General features: G+C 53.9%; 1 protein-coding gene across 2 annotated transcripts in view; it reads left to right on the top strand.

Moving 5' to 3' along the window:
- The window catches only part of YJEFN3 (YjeF N-terminal domain containing 3), a 47779-nt gene that overhangs the window by 8272 nt on the left and 19199 nt on the right, over nucleotides 1-20308 (top strand). For both annotated transcript variants that reach the window (XM_043535861.1, XM_037885725.2), the window contains exon 3: nucleotides 10146-10254. In XM_043535861.1, the coding sequence (XP_043391796.1) occupies nucleotides 10146-10254 (109 nt within the window). The remainder of the gene's footprint in view (nucleotides 1-10145; nucleotides 10255-20308) is intronic.

Genomic DNA, 20308 nt, shown 5'->3' with positions numbered 1-20308 from the left:
GCAGCAAGCCTGGAGGTGCCGGGGCTCAGCCCTGGCACAAATGAAGCGCTGCCTTGGTTTGCTTTTTTGGAGCCTTTTACTTAGCTGGGGCTAGTATAATACCATATTGCCCCCCTGCTTCTCCAGACTTCGCACAACACAGGGCAGGTGATTTTTTTTTTTTCAGTTCAGTTTCCATTGGTGTTGGCTGGAGCTGTGGCTGTTCTGCATTTCTAACAGCCAGGCCCCGCTGGTTTTTGGGGCTGGGGGTGGGGGGGGCCGGTGTTTGACTCTAGGCGACATTCATGAGTGTGTGAGATTTGGCTTAAGGATCGTGAGATTTTTAAAAGAACACATGTTGGGTTCTGTTTATTTGCCTTCTGGCCTTTCAGCCTTTAAAGGCCACAAGCTTTTCCCTGTAACCAGGCTGGCCGGGAACTCTGAAAACCGTCACTGACTTTAAAAAAAAAAAAAAATTTCCGTTGTCGCTAAGCCTCTAGAAACCTTTTCCAGTGAAAACGGTGGTGGTTTAGACCTCTCGTCAGCCCTCCTTGAACTGGGCTGCAGTTTGGCATTTGGAATCCATCAAACACATTTTTTCCCAGCCCTGTGTTTCCTTTTGCTAGGAGAAGTTACTTACATTCAAAGAACAACAGTGACCAACAGGGAGTAAATAGGGGTATAAATTATTGTGAGCGTTTTTTCCCTTGTTGTAATGAATTTCCCCAGAAGTCTCTCTCTCTCACACACCCCCTTGCTACAAAGAGTGACCTGAAAGTGCAGTTCCACCATTAACATATCCTTTGTGTCAGTTGCCACAGCAACTATTAGTGGGTGTTCTGAAACTGACAGCCTTAAAAAACAACAACACAACGACATTAGCAGCGTTTGCACCTGCGCCTCCAACGAGTTTATCCTTCTCTTCTCCAAACAGCAGGGAGGAGGATGCTAAAGGGGTTTGAAGAACTGAAACTTGTGGGGGGAAAGGGACAGAACATCCAAATGTGGCCCCTGGGAGGGGGATTTGAAGTTTCAGTTTGTGCCATTTCACATCCCGGTTGCTACTAGATTCATGCACGCAAAGGCAAGGCCTATCAGTGGGGGATTAGCAGCCCAAGCTGCTCGGCTGATGGGCAGGACATTAAAAGCTTGGGCCCTGAGTTACTCCGCCCTGCCCTTCAAAGGGGTTTTGGCAGCTCAGCAGAATCCTGGTCCGTGGATGCTCGCTTGGGGGAATGATCGTGTCTAACTGGGCTGGACAGCTCAGATGCTGCCCCACCGGTGTACCAAATCCCACCTGATGGCCGGACTTGTGGAGAAGGTACAAGGCTAGGACTCATGAGACCTGGCTTCGAGTCCCAGCCCTGCCACTGACTCCTGGTGTGTGACGCACAGACGCAGGGCCAGACAGTCTCTGCCTCTAATTGCTCACACTCTAAATAGATCAGCCAGGCAAGGCAGGGCGAGGGGAAGGGCCTCGCCCATGGTCCTAGGGCTGCGCCGGAAGCACCTGGCCACGCTGCTGAGTGCTGGAGAAACGGGTGTGAAAAACAGCTTGATGAAAACAGGGCTGGGCCAATGAGCAGCCCCCACAGCTACCCCCTGAGCAGACTCTATGCTGGGGCAATTTCCCTTCAAATCCAGCCCCTCCTGCGGAGCAGAGAGACAGGATCCGGGCGGGGGGCGGGAGCCATTTCCTTTGGGCTAACGCTCCTGGCTAGGCCTGCAGCTTGTGCTGCTCGGGGCTCAGTCAGGTCCTTGCAAGCGCTCAGCTGTGTCTGGCTCCAGCTGGCTGAGGGCAACAGGAGCTCACAGCGCCCGGTCCAGACTGGCTGTCTGGGGCAATCAGCCCTTAAAGGCACAGACCCCAATGCCAGAGCCCCCGGTGGCAGGACTCCTTGGCGGCGACGCATGGCAGCCGACCGTGCTGCGCAGCGTTTGTTGGAGGGCTCGGAAGGCCTCTGGGGAGAGTTCTTGCGCCTGGAAGGCAAAGGGTGGAAATACTGGGTGTGGATTTTTTTTAACAACCCTCTTTTTCTCCCCATGGTTAATTAGGCCTCGGAGTTAAATAAGTGCCGTTGAAAGGAGGGGGGGAAAGTCCGTTAAGCAAAATCCCTTTCCCATTCATTTGCCTCATCAGCTCCCTGAAAGCTAATGGGGGCAGGTAAATGGCAACACTGTTAACTCTTTCACTGCTTGCCAGTGCCCACAAGACACTAGCGGGTTGACCATGCTCTGAAGGGCTGCATGCTATGCTGGGAGTGGGGTGCCTGGAGTGGGTAGACCTGGGGGTGGGCAGAGCTGGGAGAATACCACCGGGTTTTTCCCCAGCCTGACCCCGCCCCGCAGGAGTTAAGGACATGGTTCCCCTGGTTTGGAGGCAGAAAATCTTTTTTTAAAGACACCCAGGGCTGTAATAAGGGGCTTTTGTTGAGTGTGAGTGCAAACGCAGGTGTTAACAATACCCATAATGACAGGGACACGGAGCATTAATGACCAAAATAATTGCCTTTCTCCAACTGTCTTTGAAGAAGGGATGGGGGGGAGAATCCGATCAATCTTTGGCAAGCAAATGCTTTGTGCAGCTTTTGTAATATTGATGTCCCCTCCCGCCCCACCTCCCTGTGCTGCTCTGACACTAATTGAAAATTGACTTTAGCATTTACTGTATTATTTCATGTTACATTTGTATATCTGCCTCCCCTACAGCATCCCAAAATACCCACCCATTAAACGTTCACTCATCTCCTGGCTGAGAGGTACCTCTGTGCTCTGCCGTTCTTGAATTCCCTGTGCGAATTAAATGGAATGAGATTAATCTCTCTAGAGAGCCCAGTGCTGGGCGAGGAAATGGGGAAATGTATTTAAGAGTCTGGTAAGGCAGAGTGAGAGATAATAGCTTCTATCTAATCTACCAATCCAGCTATTTTTAGCCTTGCTCATTTTTCCTTGTTTCACAAAAAACTAATGCTTTGGGCTTCCAGAACATCTTTTGTCTAAATGATCTTGAAGCTCTTTAGAGTCAACCCTCGGTGATCCCACTTTTGTGGGTGGGGAAACTGAGGCATTGAGGCTAAATGACTTGCCCCAGGTTAACTAGCTAGTTGATATTATTATAATTTGTATGACCGTATCCTCTAGAGGCCTCAGCTGTGTTTGGAGCCCATTGTGCTAGGCGCTGTACATACATGTAAGAGAACAGACAAGACAGAAGTGGGAGTGGAGAAAGCCAGGATCAGTATCCCCATTTTACAGGTGGGGAGCTTCAAATGATTTTCAAGGGCTCCGATTTTCCAAAGGGCTCCTCAAATGACTGTCCAAGGTCACCCAGGGGAGTCAGTGGCAGGGCTGGAAACTGAGTCTCAATCTAGCTCGTCAGCTGTAAACCCCCAATCCTCCTTCCCTCTGGTAGAACTGCCATGCGGCTCCGAGACTCCAGGCTGCTTCTCCGGGCTCCAATGAGTGGTTTCAGCACAAGTGTTTGGAACCGAAAAGGAGGCACAAAGGGCTGTGAAATAAAACCCAGCGGTGACCGAGTGTGGAATTGCCAGAGCTGAATGATGCCCCATCTCATCCACTCCGCTTTAAAACGCTCCCCGATGCACTGAACCTTGGGCTGTGTCGAGCTGGGCGCTGAGGCTGGGCTCAGGGAGGCTTGTGGGTACCAGTGTCTTTTCAAGCCAGGCTTTCAGTGGCTGGGAGTGGAGGGACCCTGCAGAAGAAGGTCTCCAGGCGGCTGCTTTTTGCTGCAGGGCTGTGGAGCACTTTGCCAGGACTAAGCTTTCCTGTGTGATACAAACCTTCAATTTCCTTCCGTGTGTGTGTGCGCCACGAACCTGGGATTTAGAGCAGGGGTTCTCAAACTGGGGATCGGGACCCCTCAGGAGGTCACAAGGTTATTACATGGGGGGTCGCCAGCTCTCAGCCTCCACCCCAAACCCCGCTTTGCCTCCAGCATTTATAACGGTGTTAAATGTTTTAAAATGTTTTTAATTTATAAGGGTGGGGGTTGCACACAGAGGCTTGCTGTGTGAAAGGGGTCACCGGTACAAAAGTTTGAGAACCATTGATTTAGAGGAATGCCACTAAGGGGCCAAGGTCTCTGTATTGGGAGCTCGCCCTGGGCTGGAGTTCACTAGGGGGCACCAAAGGACTAGGAAAATGCTCTTCCTTTCTTGAGCCATCCATCAGCAGGAACCCTGTTAGCCTCTGAAGGAAGAGAGATGGGAGAACAGGGCAGGCCTGATGCAGCCTCCTAGGGACTGGGCCTTAGCTGAGCTGGGGTCTGGTCCTGGCTCTGCCACTGAGATATTGGCGCTGGGCTAGTCACGTTGCCTCTCTGCGCCTTAGTTTTCCATCTGTAAAATGGGGGCAATCCGTGGCTGAAAAGTGCTAGATGAGATCTGAGGATTATGATGCTGTGGAGCTTGGTGCTATTCCCAGCGGTGACCCCGGGCGAGTCACTGCCTTTCCCCATGCTGTTCTTTCCCCTCCCACTCCATGTGTCTTCGGGCCTCTGGCTTTGTGTGGTACCTCCCGTAACCGGGCCCTGATCAACGGGACTTCTGGGGGCTCCTGTAGCATGTGCAACTGGGGATGATAATCCTCTGCTCTCGTGTACGCTGATCTAACACCATTATGTTCAGCGGAGTTACTTCTGAATGACACCCACGTTGGGCATCGCCTGCCCTTCTGTTACATGAGAAGGAACTTCTGCAATTTCCTATTGCAGATGAATTTGGGGAATTGTGCTCGAACATCAGCTGCTGGAGGAAACCCTCTTGCCCATCTGTTGTTTTGGCTTATAATTAAATTCCAAGAAGCTATGAGTTTGCAACTAAGAAATGCCTGAATTGACTTTAAGCATCAGGTTGTTAGCAGCAAATTAACGCTGAAAGAACACTTCCCCTTTGCCTGTGAAGCTGTGTTATTACTGTTACCCCTGGGTACCATCTAGTCTAACAACAAGAATTGCCGTTACTCATGGCATCTTTCTGAAGCAATTACCGGGGCCTCTCAGTGCTACACACAATGGGGACTTAATTCCGGACGTAGGTTTTGAGCAATGAGTCGTGTCAGTAGCACGTTGTCTCTTGGAGTATTGGAGTGGAACGGCGAAGTGCATCTGAATTGCTGCCTGTATCCTCCGTTCTTTAATTGTGATTCAGCCTTTGCCACTGAGGCCTGGGGTCCAGGAAAGCAGTTGTAGCTCCATTGAGTTCACCAGTTCATACCAGCTATGGGGCTGGCCCAGTAGATGCATGTTTAGACCGCACTATAGGGAATCCCATCAAGACACGTAGGGAAGGAATTTCAGAAACTCATTTCAACTTGGCTGTCCCAAATTCATCAAGCAAATCTGTATCCAGGGATGAGCTGGAGTGAAAGCCACTAATTTTATGCATAAATTTAGCGAGGAGTGCAGCATGTCAATTAGTCTCTTGTGTGCGATAATTAGCTCACATCCTACTGCATCACCAAATTTCGTTAGAGGACTGCTCGCTTGTGCTCTGATCACGCTCTTGGCAGCTTCCAGCTTTCTCTGGGTTTCAAACACTATTTCGTGACCGTCATTCACTTCTAAGCTAGCTGGCCCAATAAGCCAAAGCATGCTGACCTTTGCAATAAAGTTCCAGCTGCAGCCATGGGGTGTGTGTCTGCGTGTGGCTAGGATTGTTGACTAAGTTCTTTGGCCCAGATGCTCTCTTCTTGCCCTAAGATATGCCCAGTGCAGCTCGGCCCTGCTTCGCATGGTGCATCTGTGGAAGCTCCAGCCCATCACCATCAAGTCGTGTCCTCGGACCCCTGTCACGTACACCAGCTGGTCATGGTCTCTAGGGGACCTTACATCAGCTGTGAATTCGAGTCCTTCAGGGGCACTGCACTCCACCAAGTGTGAGGGGGCAGCTGGCCAAGGAACCAGCTACGCCATTTGATGCCTCTATGCCTGAGTCCTGCAAAGTGGCTGGAGCAGGGGGAGAGAATCTGGGCCTTCAGAGGCCATTCAGAGTTGACCCCGGATCCGGTGCTGCCATTGACTTTGTGCATCTTTCCAAATGCAAACAGATGGACATCGAATTGACTTTGTGCTATGCCAGAAAACAGGGAAGGTGGCTGGGATGGGCGAGTCTCAAAGAGAACAGGGGGGTTTGGACTCATATAAACACCCAGCTGTCTGGATGCATAAATCCCTGCCTGGGATCGGAACATCTGGGAACCTGCAGGTGGATTTTGTTCTAAAACGGAGCCCGTTTACATTAGGGGCTGCTACAATAATACAAATCATAAATAATAAAACCCTGTGCCCCGCGGCTGATCTACAACAGGGGGCGGTGCCGCTTGCTGCCACAGGGTGGGGGGCTCCGGGTGGGACTGCTCTGTAGGGCGAAAGACCCCGATCTGTCTGTTTCAGTTTAGCTCCAGGGAGGGAGAGCCAGGTGCTGGCCCCTTTATGGCTTCTCAGGCTGCTGGCTCTGGGGGCAGCAATGAGCTGGGCGTGGCTGTGGCCGCGCTCGGTAGCCGTATTTGAGAACGGGACGGATTCCTGTCCGAACCAGAAAGACGCGCACGGCCCAAACCAGTCCCCGAGCAGCTGCCGCAGGAGAAGAGGGGCAGCCTCCGATCTCGACCGCCACCGTTCCGTGGCTCCAGAGCGCCGGTGGAACCAGGCCAAAACAGCCAAGTGTTTGCAGGCCCTGACAATCCACTGTGAGGTTTAGCTGGGCGTGCTGGCACCGCGGGGCGTGCGCCGGGCCCGATTCGGCAAGCGTGCAGAGGCTGCAGTTGGCTATTTTAGTGCCGATTAAGCAGATGGTGGAAATGTCGCGACCAGACCCCTTCTGCTCGACAGCAGCAGCTGGCTGCGGAGGCAAGCAGGGACGACTCCTATTTCAGAGGGCTGGGATCAGCTCAGCCGCGCAGACGTTTTGCCAAATAGCAAAACTTACAGTGAACTTAATGATCTAGAAAACCGTGGACGCTGAATCCCGTTTGCTAGGGGAAGGGGCGTCGGGGGCTCGAACCCCTGGCTCAGGGCGCACGCGCCTCCTTAGCTCCGCAGCGAGCGCCCTTAGCTCAGGGCATCAGCTGGCTCAAAGAGTGCTGCCCGTCGACTAGCCATTAGAGGGGGCACAGCCACAGGGCGTGAGCCCAGGTTACGCGAGACGCTGCTTTCTACAGGGGGTTTGGGCCACAGGAATCTTTTGGGCCAGGGTAGAAACTAAAACCAGGCCAGAACAAAGCCTCCAGCTCCAAACCTGCCAAGCGCCCGAGAGAATAGCTTGGGAAGTTTCCAAAGGCCCCGGTGTTTGTGGCTCCATGGTGCTGCCCGTCTTCCGCGTGAGTCTGGCCGCCAAGAGCACATTACCGCCTGGTGCTTCGCCGGCTTCCGATGCGCAGCGGGGGCAGGCAAGATCCTGGTCCAGGAGGGCTGGCAGATGGCTTTATCTCAGACCTCTTCTCCTAGGCCCTGTCATGGCCCGTGAAATAAGCTGGAGAGCTCTTGCCATCGATCCCGAAGGAGTGGCTGGGGTCCTGCCCCAGGCATGCTGGGATGAAAGCCGGGGCCTGTGGAATTCCCCACCTCCCTGCTGTCTGTCTGAGCCCAGGTTTAGTGATCTTCAGGACAGAGTTTAAGCTGGGGGGGGCCCAGGATCTGCATGAACAGACAGGCATATCCTCAGTTCACCTGGGCGCTGTGCGTGGGTGAGACGCTGCCCTGGCCTCACTCGTTCCGGGCTGTCTAGTGTCTGAGCACGGACCCTCCCTGCCCCAGGGAGCAGGAACGGTCTCATCAGCTTCAGAGAAGGCAGCTCACGGGGGATAAGGCACCGGGTTGGGACCCTAGAGCCCTGGGGGCAATTCCCAGCTGTGCCAGTGGCTCCATGCATGAGCTTGGATCAGTCGCTCAGTTCGGATAACGACCCTTCCTTGGTTGGCCTGGTCTGGGTTGCAACGGGCCTCTGATCTCAGACCATGCCTAGGGGCTACTGTCCTGTGAATAATCTCCATAAACCCAACCTGCTGGAGCTGGAGCTCAGAAACCCCCCGGGCGCTTTCCAGCAGTGAGGTTGGGCCTCTCGCCCGCTAGAAATATTTCGGTTTCTAACCCAGCGGCATCTGTGGGGCCTCGCACCACCGGTAACACGCGATGCAGATTAGGCAGAATGTAGAAGTCTGGGGGGGCCTTGGATGCTCACTAAGTACTCAGGGCTACGTTTAAATAACCGGTCTGGAAGCTGACTGAAAGCAAGGACATTTCACACTGAAGCTGCGTCCCTTGTGCCTGTTTTTCCAGGAGCCTAATTAACTGTCTGAGTTTGTGATTTTATTTGGGAGACAATTGTGGGCTCGTGGTTTGAGCAGGAGGCTGGGCGCTAGAATGGCGGGGGTTCCAATCCCGGCTCTTCTGCTCAGTGGTGCCTGCGGCCGTATGCGCATTACGCACAGTGCGTATCATTGGCATGGGGGCCGATGGGTGGGGACGGGGCTGCCCAGAGCAGTTTGCCCCAGCTGCCTTGTTTGAGTGGGGCCCCAAACCGAGTGGCATAACTGGTGTTGTGGGGTCGCAGCTCTGCTCAGGTTTGGGCCAGTGGCTCCTTGATGGAGGGGCCGCTGAGCCAAACTTGAGTGGTGTTGAAACCCCTTGCGCCGGGTTGCAACACCCAGAGCGGGGAGCCCTCCTGGTGGACCAGAGCCTAGCTGCCGCTGTGGTGAAAAAGTTCTGGGGTTGCCTCTTTTGCCACTAACAACATCTGTGGCTTTAAGACGCCCTCTCTGTCTCAGTTTCCCCGTTGATAAAGCAGGGATGGTACTTGGCTGCTTCACATTGGTGTTGTGTGGCTCGTAAAATGATTTGCAAGTGGAAGGTGCTGAGTAGTAGCAGTGTATGTGAATGGTGGCTGATATACAAGGATCATCCACTACAGTGAGGCAGCCACCTCTGGGGGTGGGTGGTGGCAGCTGTTTAACAGCAGAAATAGATACATATTTTTAAAAACTCCCTGTTGCCTTGCACACTGTGTGCCATTGACCGCCGTGCAAAGTGAGCGTGAAATGCTGCCAGCTCGGAATGGTAACCGTTCACATGCCCGCTCTGCACTGGGACAGTGACATGCAGTGTGCACGGTAGTGAAGAACTGGATCCTTGGTGTGAATTAATACGACTCCCCCCACTTCCCAGCTTGCACCAAGTCTGACTTTGCCAGTGACCCCAGGGTCCCGGTGCCTTGTCCCCAAAGAACCCGGTCTGGTGGCCGTCGCAGCAGATTCGATGTCCCATTCCATGTTCGTAACAAGCAAAATGGCTCTGTCCTGAAAGCAGCACCTGCTTGTCTCTTCCTGCAGTCAGGTGACCCAGCAGATGTGAACAATCGTTGTCCAATTCCAAAGTCAGCATTCTGGGATCACTCGTGAATGACCAAGTGACGCGTTGTTTAGCTTTTTGCAACGTGCAGATTCCTCGGCGCGCAGATTTCCGTGTTCTCCCACCGCGGTACCACAAACAGGTGGCCGGGGCTGGGTGCAGAGAAGGTCCAGGGGTGAACAGCTCTGCCTTTCGATACAGCCGAGCCCAGATTAACCCTGCCAGGTACTTGTGGGAGCTCAGGTCCCTCCAAACCTGGATTTGGCAAACGAGCAAGGAGAGCTCTCCCAGAAGGATCCAGCGGAAGGTCTGACTCCTGAACGAGCACCAGCCGGGTGGGAGGGCGGGAAGGGGGCAATGGGGAGCATGGCTGAGGTCTGGGATACGTAGCCACTTATTCCCTTCCTCCACAAAATACTGCCCTGTCGGTGCGGTGGGGAGGCAAGCTGTGATGTTACCCAGCACAAGGGAAAGCCGGCGGGGCTGGAGATTAGTTGCAAGAGGGAATCTTTTGAGGCAACTCACTAGCAGGATCATTTTTACCTAGGCTGGTGCTTGGCGGGCCCCATGTCACAACACAGGCCTAGCATGCGAAGTGGCAAGCGACCAGTTGCTGGTGTGGACTCCAGTGGGAGCTCCTGGCTGATTGGCACATGCCAAAAGCCGGTCGCATGGACCTAGGAGCTTGGCTGCAGGCAGCCGCTTTGGAAAGTCTCGGCCTGAGCATGCAGGTGCAATAACAAGCTGCAGCGTGGGGGATCCCACCATCCTCCTCACAGCCCCTCTGCCTCTTGCCTTGCAGCCGCGTGGAGGCGGAAGCCATTGAGAAGGAGCTGCTGGAAGATTACAGATTTGGTCGCCAGCAGCTGATTGAGATCTGGGGACACGCCAGCGCCATGGCTGTGACCAAGGTAAGAGCAGCGCCGTGCCATGACAGGGGCATGCTAGGATTTAGAGCAGCGTGCGTCAAGGGTGCTCTCCCCTCGGAGCTCTGGGGATTGTTACTCGGAGGGACCCCCACTGCAAAGCCAGGGGCTTGGCTGGCATGCAAGCGTGCTCCCCTGGGCTGTTATCAAATGTGTTTCCTTTTCCTGTGGTCTCTTTCCCTCTCCCAGCCTGGCTTCTCTGTTAGCTTCCCTGTTCTGGACCAAACTTCAAGTGCAGTTTGTTGGCGGCACGGAAATGTCTGGGAAATGTTCTTCCCCCTCCATTGCCGTGTTTGGCCAACAAAGCACGGATTGACCCAGGGACCTCCAGAGCTGAAAGCACAAGTCTCGACAGGTTGAGCTACAGTCAGACTCTGGAGCAGGATCTGGTTCAGGGAGGGACATGTAATAGGCACTGACTGGTAGGTTTTACCATCTTCACCTTCCCTGGAGCCAGCCGGGATCCGAAGCCCCTTGGCATCGGCTGTTTTCATGGTCATTCCCATGTGGGACCAGAACTGAAATGCCTGAGCCCGCGGCCGTTTTCGTGGTCTTTCCATCCAGGACTGCTCTTTCCAGCAGACTCCAGCATCTCCGAGGAGTTTTGGCTAACGTCAGGACCAAGCACGAACTGCGAACCTGTCCACATTTGCCCGTTGCTAGGGTAACCCCCGTGCAGCTATTGCACGCTGATTTGCTTTGGGAATTGGCAAACGTGCTGAGGAAACCGGAGGGAATAAACTTGCCATGGGGCCAAGATTTGTCTTGTGCGCTTGCTGGTCTCCTGTGTCGTGGGGGGGGAAGAAGCTGCCTGGTGGGGGAATGCTCTTAATACCCTATCTTCTTTACGAAGCGGGGCTGGTTCTTCCCAGTTGCAGCCTCAGTCCCAAGGCTGCTACCCTAAGAGAAAAGGGGCCAGCTGGCTTCTTGCTCCAGAATTACCGCTCTCTCTTTCAGGGAGAATCAGCCAGGGGGCCTGGGAAGACGCTGGAGCGGGGCAACGTTATTTGGGCCCAAACTTTTTTTTGTTTTTGGCAAGAAAACAGATTCGGCAACCCTGAAGCAGTTGGCGAATTTGTGTCAAATGGTTCATTTTAACCCTCTTCCCCCCCCCCCCCGCCCCCATCCGAATGTTCCATTGCAACATTCGTTTCCATTTTTTGGTTCAAAATGACTCTTTGGAAAGTTCCTTTGATTTGATGGTTGCAAAAAAAATCTCAGTGTGCCCCCAAATCAAACCTGAACGTTTAATATCCGATCAAAGGAACCGCCGGGGTTTTTACTTTTGGAATTTACAAAAAAAAAAAAAAAGGGGGAAAAATTCCATTTTTGGTTCGACCCCCAAACAGATTTCCCCCTTGATTTGGATGGAATTGTTGGTGAACGAAAACCCTGTCATTCGCCTGTTGGAGATGTGCTTACTGGCTGGAGAAAGCCTTCTGGCTCTTTCCAAGAGAGTTTTGGGGAAGTCACTGAGCACCTTTGGGGGCTGGATTCTGGGTAACTACGCAGCCATTGGTCCAACAGTGGCTTTATCTCTGCACTTCTTTATCCCACGGCTTCTAAGGTGAGCAGGGCATCCTGACCCAGGACCATGTGTTGGAGATCTCCTCTCCCAGGCACACCTGCTACCCACTGAGCAACAGGCCAGAACTAACAAGTGGGTCAAACCCGCCTGGACCAGGTCATTCCATAGCGTGTGACACAGGCACTTGCCAAGGCTTTATGGGCTGTTGCAGAGACACGATGTAGAAGATTTATAGAGGACGTCACTGTGGATGGAGTGTAACATCTGTCAATATACTGCAGTATCTAGCATCCTCACATGCATCTGCAACAGGCAGTCTTGCCTTGGCCTGCTTAAGAATTATTATCGTGCACAAAGGACTTAGAGCTATAGCTCGCCATTCAGCCCGAAGGACACGAGAGTGCATGACCAATGTGTGTACAGGCATTGCTTTGCCAGCCACCGAAATGCACCCGCCCCTAGGGTGGAGCATGGCAGCTGTTTAGTAGCCACACCGCATCGCTACGCCACGTCCGAAGGGCCAGTTCCTCCCCTGTCGCTCCATTGACGCCAATGGAGCTAGACTGATTTACACCCACTGGGGATCTGGCCGGAAGTGAAGGAGGTACCACCTTCCCATTTAAAGAGTGGGCTGGGCAGGGAGGCGTGGGAGTTAAGGAGACAGAATGCAGTGATCCAAACTGAAACTCTACCAGGCCACAGGGTGTGATGCCCCGAGCCCTACCGCACCTCAAAGGGTTTGAGTCAACAGATGTCTAGCAGCGAACAGCTCGTTAGTGGAAGAAGCCTGTCTGCAGACAGATGTTTTCCTGCTGCATCCCGGCTTCCCTAAGGGATGCGAGGTGCAAAGCTACTGAAAGGTATGTGTGGGGGTGGGTGAGTCAGCTCCCCTCCTAACTACTGCAGCAGAAACTTCTGTTCCGTGACACGCTATTGCTTTTCACTTTGGATCGTCAGCCGAACTGTCACAAGCCCCCACGTCTGAGTCGGTTCAGTCTTTGATTCCTGCTTTCACCTGAACGCAGCAAAACCCGAGTCCGGGTGCGGGCTGGCCTTTGCTGGAGCAGATTTTAATGCAAAACCTAAATGTCAGCTCATAAATATTTAGCTCAAGATCTTTCCACAGCAAATTTGCTCAGCAGGGGCTGAGACAGAGTGAAGAGCGAGAAGGTAACGAGAAGGGGGCCTGATTCTCATTCACGCCCAGACCCTTCTATGTGGCTCTGCCACTGTATGTGGCATTTGTACCCACTTTAAAGCCCCTTCGCACTGCCAGTGTGGTGCAAAGGGGTCTTAGTGGAAATAGAATAAGGTTCATATTTCCTTAACAAAGATGGGGCCAGATTCTATGGTGATGTAAGCAGCAGGGAAAGTTCCGTGTGGGGTGTAAGCCGATCAGAAACCAGCTGAGCGTGGTAAAGTGGGGTAACGAGCGCTCATTGTGCATGCGATGGGTGTGTATGGTTGGGAGTGCAGGAGCTTGGGAAAGCAGTGCCCTCCCCCTCCCCAGGTGCGATGCAGCGCAAACACGTCCTCACTGGACCCTGAACCTTCCAGCTAGCCCTATGTGGTGTGTACCCGACACCCATTGTCCAACACCCCCCCCCCCCCCCGCCCCACAAATGCCAGGGCAGTGCCTAGCCATTTTAGGGATGTGCTGGCAGGACAGGGGGCTCGGTCACGGGGCTGCCATCGGAGACAATGTGAACCACGCGACTAAACCCTCCTTGCCCCACTGGCAGCTTCCGGCGGGGAACGGTCTTGTGCCAGCCCGACTGCAATTCCCAGCTCTGTCCCCCCCAGGCGAGGCGAGCTTGACCCTGCTGGTGGCTTCCATCTTTCAGAAGCAGCATCACCAACCCCTCGGGTGGCCCTGTGCTTCCTGTGCTCAATTCAGGAGGGTCCTGGCGGGGAGTCCCGTCTGGCAGTGAACCTGCAGCACAGCAGCCAGTCGCTACCAGGCTTCCAGAGAGAGGCAGAAGGCCCAGGCGCCCCCCGGGAGGAAAGAGGAGATCATTTGTGGAGTCAGAGAGGAACTGGATCAGCCTACTCTGTCTAAGGTCTCCTCCCCTCCTCTCTGCCACCGCTGGGATGAGGCCAGATCCGTTCCTGAAGGCCTCCCTCTCTGGAGCTGCATTGCCTAGAGAAGCCAATGCAGCTGTAAATTATAACCCTTTCACAGCAAACTCTGGGTGCTTTCCAGCAGGACCAGGGCTTGGCTAATGCTGGCCCCCACTGGCTGAGTCAACAACATAGCAGGCCACTGGCCATGGCCATTCCCTGGGAAGGCCCGGGGAGAAGGCAGCTGAGGATAACCAGAGAACAAGACTAGAGCCAGCCGCCCCCAGCCTGCCTGGTGCTCGCTTTCCATACTGAGCTGATACCAACTTAGGGCAGAATAGCTGATTTACATGGAAACTGGAGGAGGCAGCTGGGAACTGCTTTTCTGTTGAAATTAACATCACCTTTCCCTTCCGTGTGCAAAGCTCGGAGGCCGACGCTCTCCAGTTCTTAGCCGGTAACCATCAGCTTTTACTCCCACAAGGAGGGAGCCTGTATTTACCAAGCGGCCAGTTTTGTTCTTTGCCCAGCGGCTGGGTAAGATCTTGGAGATATAGTAGCGAGTCAGGCCTGGAGTTCGGTCCATCTGTCCGCCAAGCTGCTGTTCTCTTCAAGTGTGACCCTCTCATCTTGACTTACCTGGGAGATGACACTTCCCGTCCTGCTGCTGTGAGATCTAGCAGCCCACTTCTTTGTAATTGGGTCAAGGCCGGTATTATGCCCAGGCAGCCTCTTCGGGAACTGCTCTTTGGTGCCACCAGATTCCACCGCGCATCTCTTTGGAGGTAGCATCCCCGTGCTGCAGTCCAAACACGGTGACAGGCAGAGCAGGTTGGCAGACGGACAGACTCCGCAGCATTCTCCTCCCATTTTGAGTGACTGTAGGATTCTTCTTCACTTCTTGTCTCAAACTGCTGTGTAGTGTAGGTCAACAGCTGGGTAAGGGGATTCAAATCAAAACTCAGACCTCTACAGGGTCCGGAATTCTCTTACTCGGGGTCCGGGCCTAGTACTGGGCGAAATGGGGCTGTGACTTTATTTGGGGTCTCTAGTGGAGCTGGGCAAACACTTTTCATCAATTAGTAAATTTCTCCAAAAAAAAAACAAAAGCAGATTTTGGGCGACTGAAACGACTTGCGAATTTGGGCCAAATTGGGTGAATAGTTTCAGTTGAATAAAATAAAATTCCTCATTTTTAAAAGTCTAAATGGCTCATTTTGACATTTCATCTAGAAACAAACCATTTCCCTTTGAAAACCTCAGTCAGAATCGATGCTTCCTCTGACGCGAATGAAATGTTCTCAGCTTCAGGCGAAAAATGGAAAAGGGCCCGTTTGGGTTCGAAAGGGACCAAATTTCTTTTCAGCTCGGCCACCAAACTGAAAAATCGGTTCTTCATTGAGCCCCAGTCTCCACTCACTACAGGGCTAATAAATAAATTAATGAGACAAGCCCAAACCCTGGATCCAGAGACCCTGAAATTTGGGGGCAGTTTGGAACTAGAGCATTTGTGGCCCAGCTGTGGCTGGAAGAAGTGTCCAAACTTTTGGGTGGCTTTTCTGAACTCAGCCTCAGCAGGATTTTGTCTGTCACTAGGAGAGATTATCCCACACAAGACCGAGCAGGGAATATTCCTTCTTGGTGCATCACAGTTGTGTGTGGGAGGGCCCCTTGCCGCATTTGTAGCTGGGATGTACATCTGCTATCCCAAGATTTCCTCCAACCTTTAGATCATCCGGCAAACACCTTGCTTTTTAACTAGAACTCAGTAAGTAAATATTGACCTGGAATCAGGCGGCTCTAACAAGCAGCTCCAGATTCGGCAGACTTCGGTGGTAAAATGTCAAACACATTCAGAGATGCAGGCTGGGTATTGTCTGTTCTGCACGGGGGTCTGAGAATTCAGTTTCCCTGCCCAGTGTCAATGGTCCGTGGTTAGTTTTATAACTGTAGCAGTCTTCAGAGCTACTAACTGGAACTGTGGACCCAGGACTGTGCTGTCACAGTGAACCGGGAGACCCAGGGTACTGCCTCAGGACTGAAATCTCTTACAAATGAATCCTGCGCTGTAACACTTTTTAAGATGCGACAAGCAACATCTTTCACAAAATGGATATAAGTGTCAGAGAGTCAGGCTGGAGCGTCCGCCTCTGACCTTTTGTTGGGTTAGTTTCTGGGAGAGGCCAGTTCATGGGTTTATCCCTGCTTTGGCATTAAGAAATCCATTCCTAATGGGTGTAGACGGAGGTCTGATTTGCAGCTTATAAAAGAGAGAAGGAAGCAAGGGGTGTTGGACTAGCTATTGCAGACAGACAACACTATCTGTTGGCTTCCTGGCTTTGCTATTTTATTGATCAGTTAATGCCCCTGTGAGGTAAGCAAGAGGATCAATCACTTTAGTCCCCTCTGGGGTGGGACACTGGTGCATAGTGACAGTTTAGAGCAGGAAGTGGAGTAGAATTCTGTATCCAATTGAAGCAACGGGGGAAGCTCTCAGGTGTGCTGGAGGTTACCTGAGTTTGACCCAGGCCCCCACGGGCTTTTGGAAAAACTGGATCTTGAGTGTATACCGCACACCAAAGATACCTCGATGGGGCGTTGTTACAGGTCAGAGGAAAGAACCCCTCTGACGGACTCACCAACCCGTCGTCTCAGAACACCTGGGTTTTCCACAGGGCTCTTCCACACAGGAAGTCTGATGAGATCACTGCTCTGCGGGGCTGGCGGAGGGTAGGGCTGGAGTGTGATCGAGCTTAAATTATCTTTTTAGACCAAAGAACCTGAATTTAGAGAGTTCTAAAACAATAAATATATCCCAGGGGTTGTTTTTGTTTTGTTTTTTGTTTTTGCATTTTTCTCTCTCAGAACCAAGCTGTTTGAATGGTGATTCCAGCAAAGGCTAAAAGGCTGATCAGAGCATGAGGAGGAGTCTTCCTCCCTTTGCCCCCATCTCTGCTCAGAAAGCCCTGGCCTCGTGGCTAAGGCACTGAGCTGGGGCTCAGGAGATGTGGGTTTGATTCTGGACTCTGCTAGACTCCCTGACCTTGGGCAAGTCACTGCATCTCTCTGGGCCTCACCCCACCCTGGGGCTAATGATCCTTCCTGTGGCCGTCTTGTCTATTTAAACAGTGAGCTCTTAGGGTCTGTCTCTTCCCCCTGTGCCTATGCAGGGCCTGGCACCGTGGGGTTCTCAGCTCAGGTGGGGCTTCTCTCTGCTACTGAAATAACGAGCAGGGGCAGCGCTCATGTCTCCTGAGTATCCTGTCATGGCCGCGATTCCCCCTGTCCTGGACTCAGAGTCTCAAACCCCACAAATTCATTGCAGGGGGTGACGGATGCCTGGGGTGGCAGAGTTCAGGTAGGGGGCCATGCAGAGCGGCTCCAGGAGCTGAGCTAGGCCCTGAAACAGCCGATGGGGCGAGATCCTATCAGCGCTGCCTTAAATGAAGGCCAAACCTGCCAAGGGGAAAATGAACCCTTCGCTTGTCCGGCGTGATACACAAAGTGGGATTCGATCCCCGCGCGCTCCTCTGCGGCATTAGGAGAGCCCCGTGCAGCCCCTTCAAACCAGAACCCCGCTGCATGCGGGCCCCTTGGTCCTTTCGACAGGACACGTGAGCACCTGAACAATTTCTCCTTCGGAGAAGGGTTTGGAAACCAAATGGAGAAAGGCCCGAGTCACGAGGTCGGGCCCCAGGTCCAGATCAGCATCCGACGCTGGGAGCCTCTGGGGCGTTTGGGGTCAGATCAGCCTTGCAGCTGGACCCCAGCTGGAGAGTTCGGCTCCACATCCAGGCACGGCTCTGAGGTTCCCAAGCCTTTGGGAGATGGAGTTTGGTGTTCTGGGGCTGGGGGTTGGGCCTGGCTGCTGTGGGTCTGGTGTTCCGGGTCTGAAGGCTCAGAGCCCAGTGGTCAGGTCCGCTTTCCCCAAGGTGACTCCTTAGAGAGCCACGGTATGGAGGTGGGTGATTGTCAGCGACCCTCCAGCGGCTCAAAGTGCAGCTGTGGGGCTGGGTGGGGCTGAGCCACAAACTGACTTTGTGGCATTTGAAATGCACAGCAGAATTCCCTGGTTCATCCTCAGCTCCATCCTGGTTAAATGTGGCCTTTGGAGCCCTAAGGACCCCACCCCAGTGAAGACGGTCCTTGCCCAAGAGCTCCCAGCCCTACGCACACGAATACAATCTGCCCAGTGTTCTGATTAACCCTCAGCAGCATCCCCTCTGCAGTGAGCTCAGCAGCAGCATCCTCCCCGTACAGATGGGGAAACTGAGGTACCGAGAGGGGTCCCATCAGCCAGAGCTGGGACTGGCACCCGGTGGCTCCTGGCTGCGTGGTGCAATCAGTCATGCTGCAGAGATTCGCTTCAGCCGTGGCCGTTCCTGTCAGCTGCTGGCTGTTTGCTGGGACATTAAGCAGATGGCAATGGGACCAAGGCTTTCCATTCTCCTTCTTCCTCCCACTGTTGTTTTTGGATTCCTTGGGCACCTTCAATTATTTCATCTGGGTTAAACTGCTTGCGCAGGAGGTCAACTTTTTATTTTCTTTAAAAAAAAATGTGATCTGAGGTTACGAACTCCAGGGGAAAATGCTCTCCCGTTCCCAGAGAGCCGGGCCGGCTGCCGGAGGGGGAAAGGGGACCTGTCTCGGCTGGATGCAAAGCTTATTGTGAGCCATTCAATGTTCCAAGCACTGGAGTCAGCTGCAGCGCCCGGTTACCCGGTGCCTGTGGCAGAACTGGGGTACCCAGTGCCCTAGGGAGACGGCTGCTTGCATGGGGATCCAGTGTATCCATGCAAACCAGGCCTCCCCCGGCAGGGAGCCTGGACCTGGAGGAAGGCATGGCCCAGTTTCCTCCCCATCTATCAACAGAATCCATGGGGAAGGCAGCTTGGCACCTCATCCCTACCTGGCCCCCGCTTGTTGCTTGGAGCGGGGCATTGTTAACAAGAGTCCAGCCACGAATTCCAAAGCCCAGCTGTGTTTATTAGGAGGGAGGAATTGCACAGCAGGAGCCCCATGGAGAGCACCATGTGCCATCTGCTGATGCCAGTGGCAGACTTCCCAAAGAGCCCGCAGACAATGCCCACATCTTGCCGTTGGCTGGCTCGAAGGTTGCAGCATTAGAACAAGCCAGCCCTGGCTGATCTCCCAGGGAAGGAGGCTGTTACCTCGGGGAGCTTTGTTTCCCTCCCGGGGCTTTTGAGGCTCTTGGGAGATGATGCCAGGGCAGTGGAGACATGAGCCTGATTTCCGTTGCACCTGGGGCCTTCCACCCCACAGACGCCCGAAGATCTGTGGGCTTCGTGGGACCCCTACAGAGGACAGGGGCATCTGCTTCACTCCCTGGGCTGCCTGTCTCCTCCACCGGCTCCTGCCCCAAACCCACCACGCTGGTGGGAGAAGGGGGAAGTTCCACGCCACGTGAAATCTGACCCACCTGGCCACAGCTGCCCCGGACACACAGAGCCCTGGCCCCACACGGAGAGGCTGTTGCAGGATCTGGGCAAGGGGGAGCTTGCCCACCCCAGGCCCCATTTGCACCTGCTCTGGCCCCCCTTTGCCAGCCCGCTGCTCACCCAGTTGGCACGGCTCGCTGACCTGGCAGCCTGGTAGAGACAGTCAGATTTGCAAGGCGGGGGAGGGAGGCTACGGCTCAGCTGGTCCGTTCTAAAATAGTCGATTGCGCTCTTTATAATGGGCCATTCTTAAGCTGGCTGCTCCTGGGGCCAGCTGCCTTGTGCCGCCTTGCTAGTCTCTGGTCGCAGGGGCTCCCGGGCTACAGGGCTGGCCTGCAAGAGGACAGGCGACATGTACGAGTTTCCCTGGGGTTGGCGGGGAGAATGCCACTTAGGACGGCTGCCATGCACAGAGTGAGAGTGGTGAGCGCGTCGGTCTCTGGGCTCGCTCAGGTGCGCTCTGCCTTCATGGATGGCAGCAGGGATGCCTAGAATTCAGACTCCTCCGGCTCGCCGCCATGCTCACGCCCAGCGGCCCCATTCTGCTACCAGGGCCACGTGGGGCAGGGATTTGTCCCGGTGGCTGAAAATGTTTTTGGAATCCAGGGGTGGGGGCGTTTGACTTGTTTGCTGCAATCGCTCCTGTGACGTTCTGGGGTGCAATCCAGACTGGTGAGGGGCTGGCACCTCTTACCCCGTAACCCTGAGTGCCTCCCGCTGCCTGGCCATGGTGGCGCTCTACCTGGGATGCCCACAGCCAGCACCAAGTGTGCACTCTGCCTACTACTGGGAAGCCCTGGGCCGATGCTTTGGAGCCTGCCTGCAATGCCACAGATTTCCCCTGGCTTCCCCCAGCCTTGGGTCACACCTGGTACAGTGACTCCACCCTCTGCCCCAGAAAGGTGTGTTCTGAAACCTCCAGCCCAGTCCTGGGACAATCAGATGTTAAGGTTCGTTGCCCTTTTCAGGAGTCAATAGTCAACAGTTTGCT

This window comes from Chelonia mydas, chromosome 25, assembly GCF_015237465.2.
Source record: "Chelonia mydas isolate rCheMyd1 chromosome 25, rCheMyd1.pri.v2, whole genome shotgun sequence".
NCBI lineage: Eukaryota > Metazoa > Chordata > Testudines > Cheloniidae > Chelonia > Chelonia mydas.
This window is presented reverse-complemented; position numbering and strand designations above follow the sequence as displayed.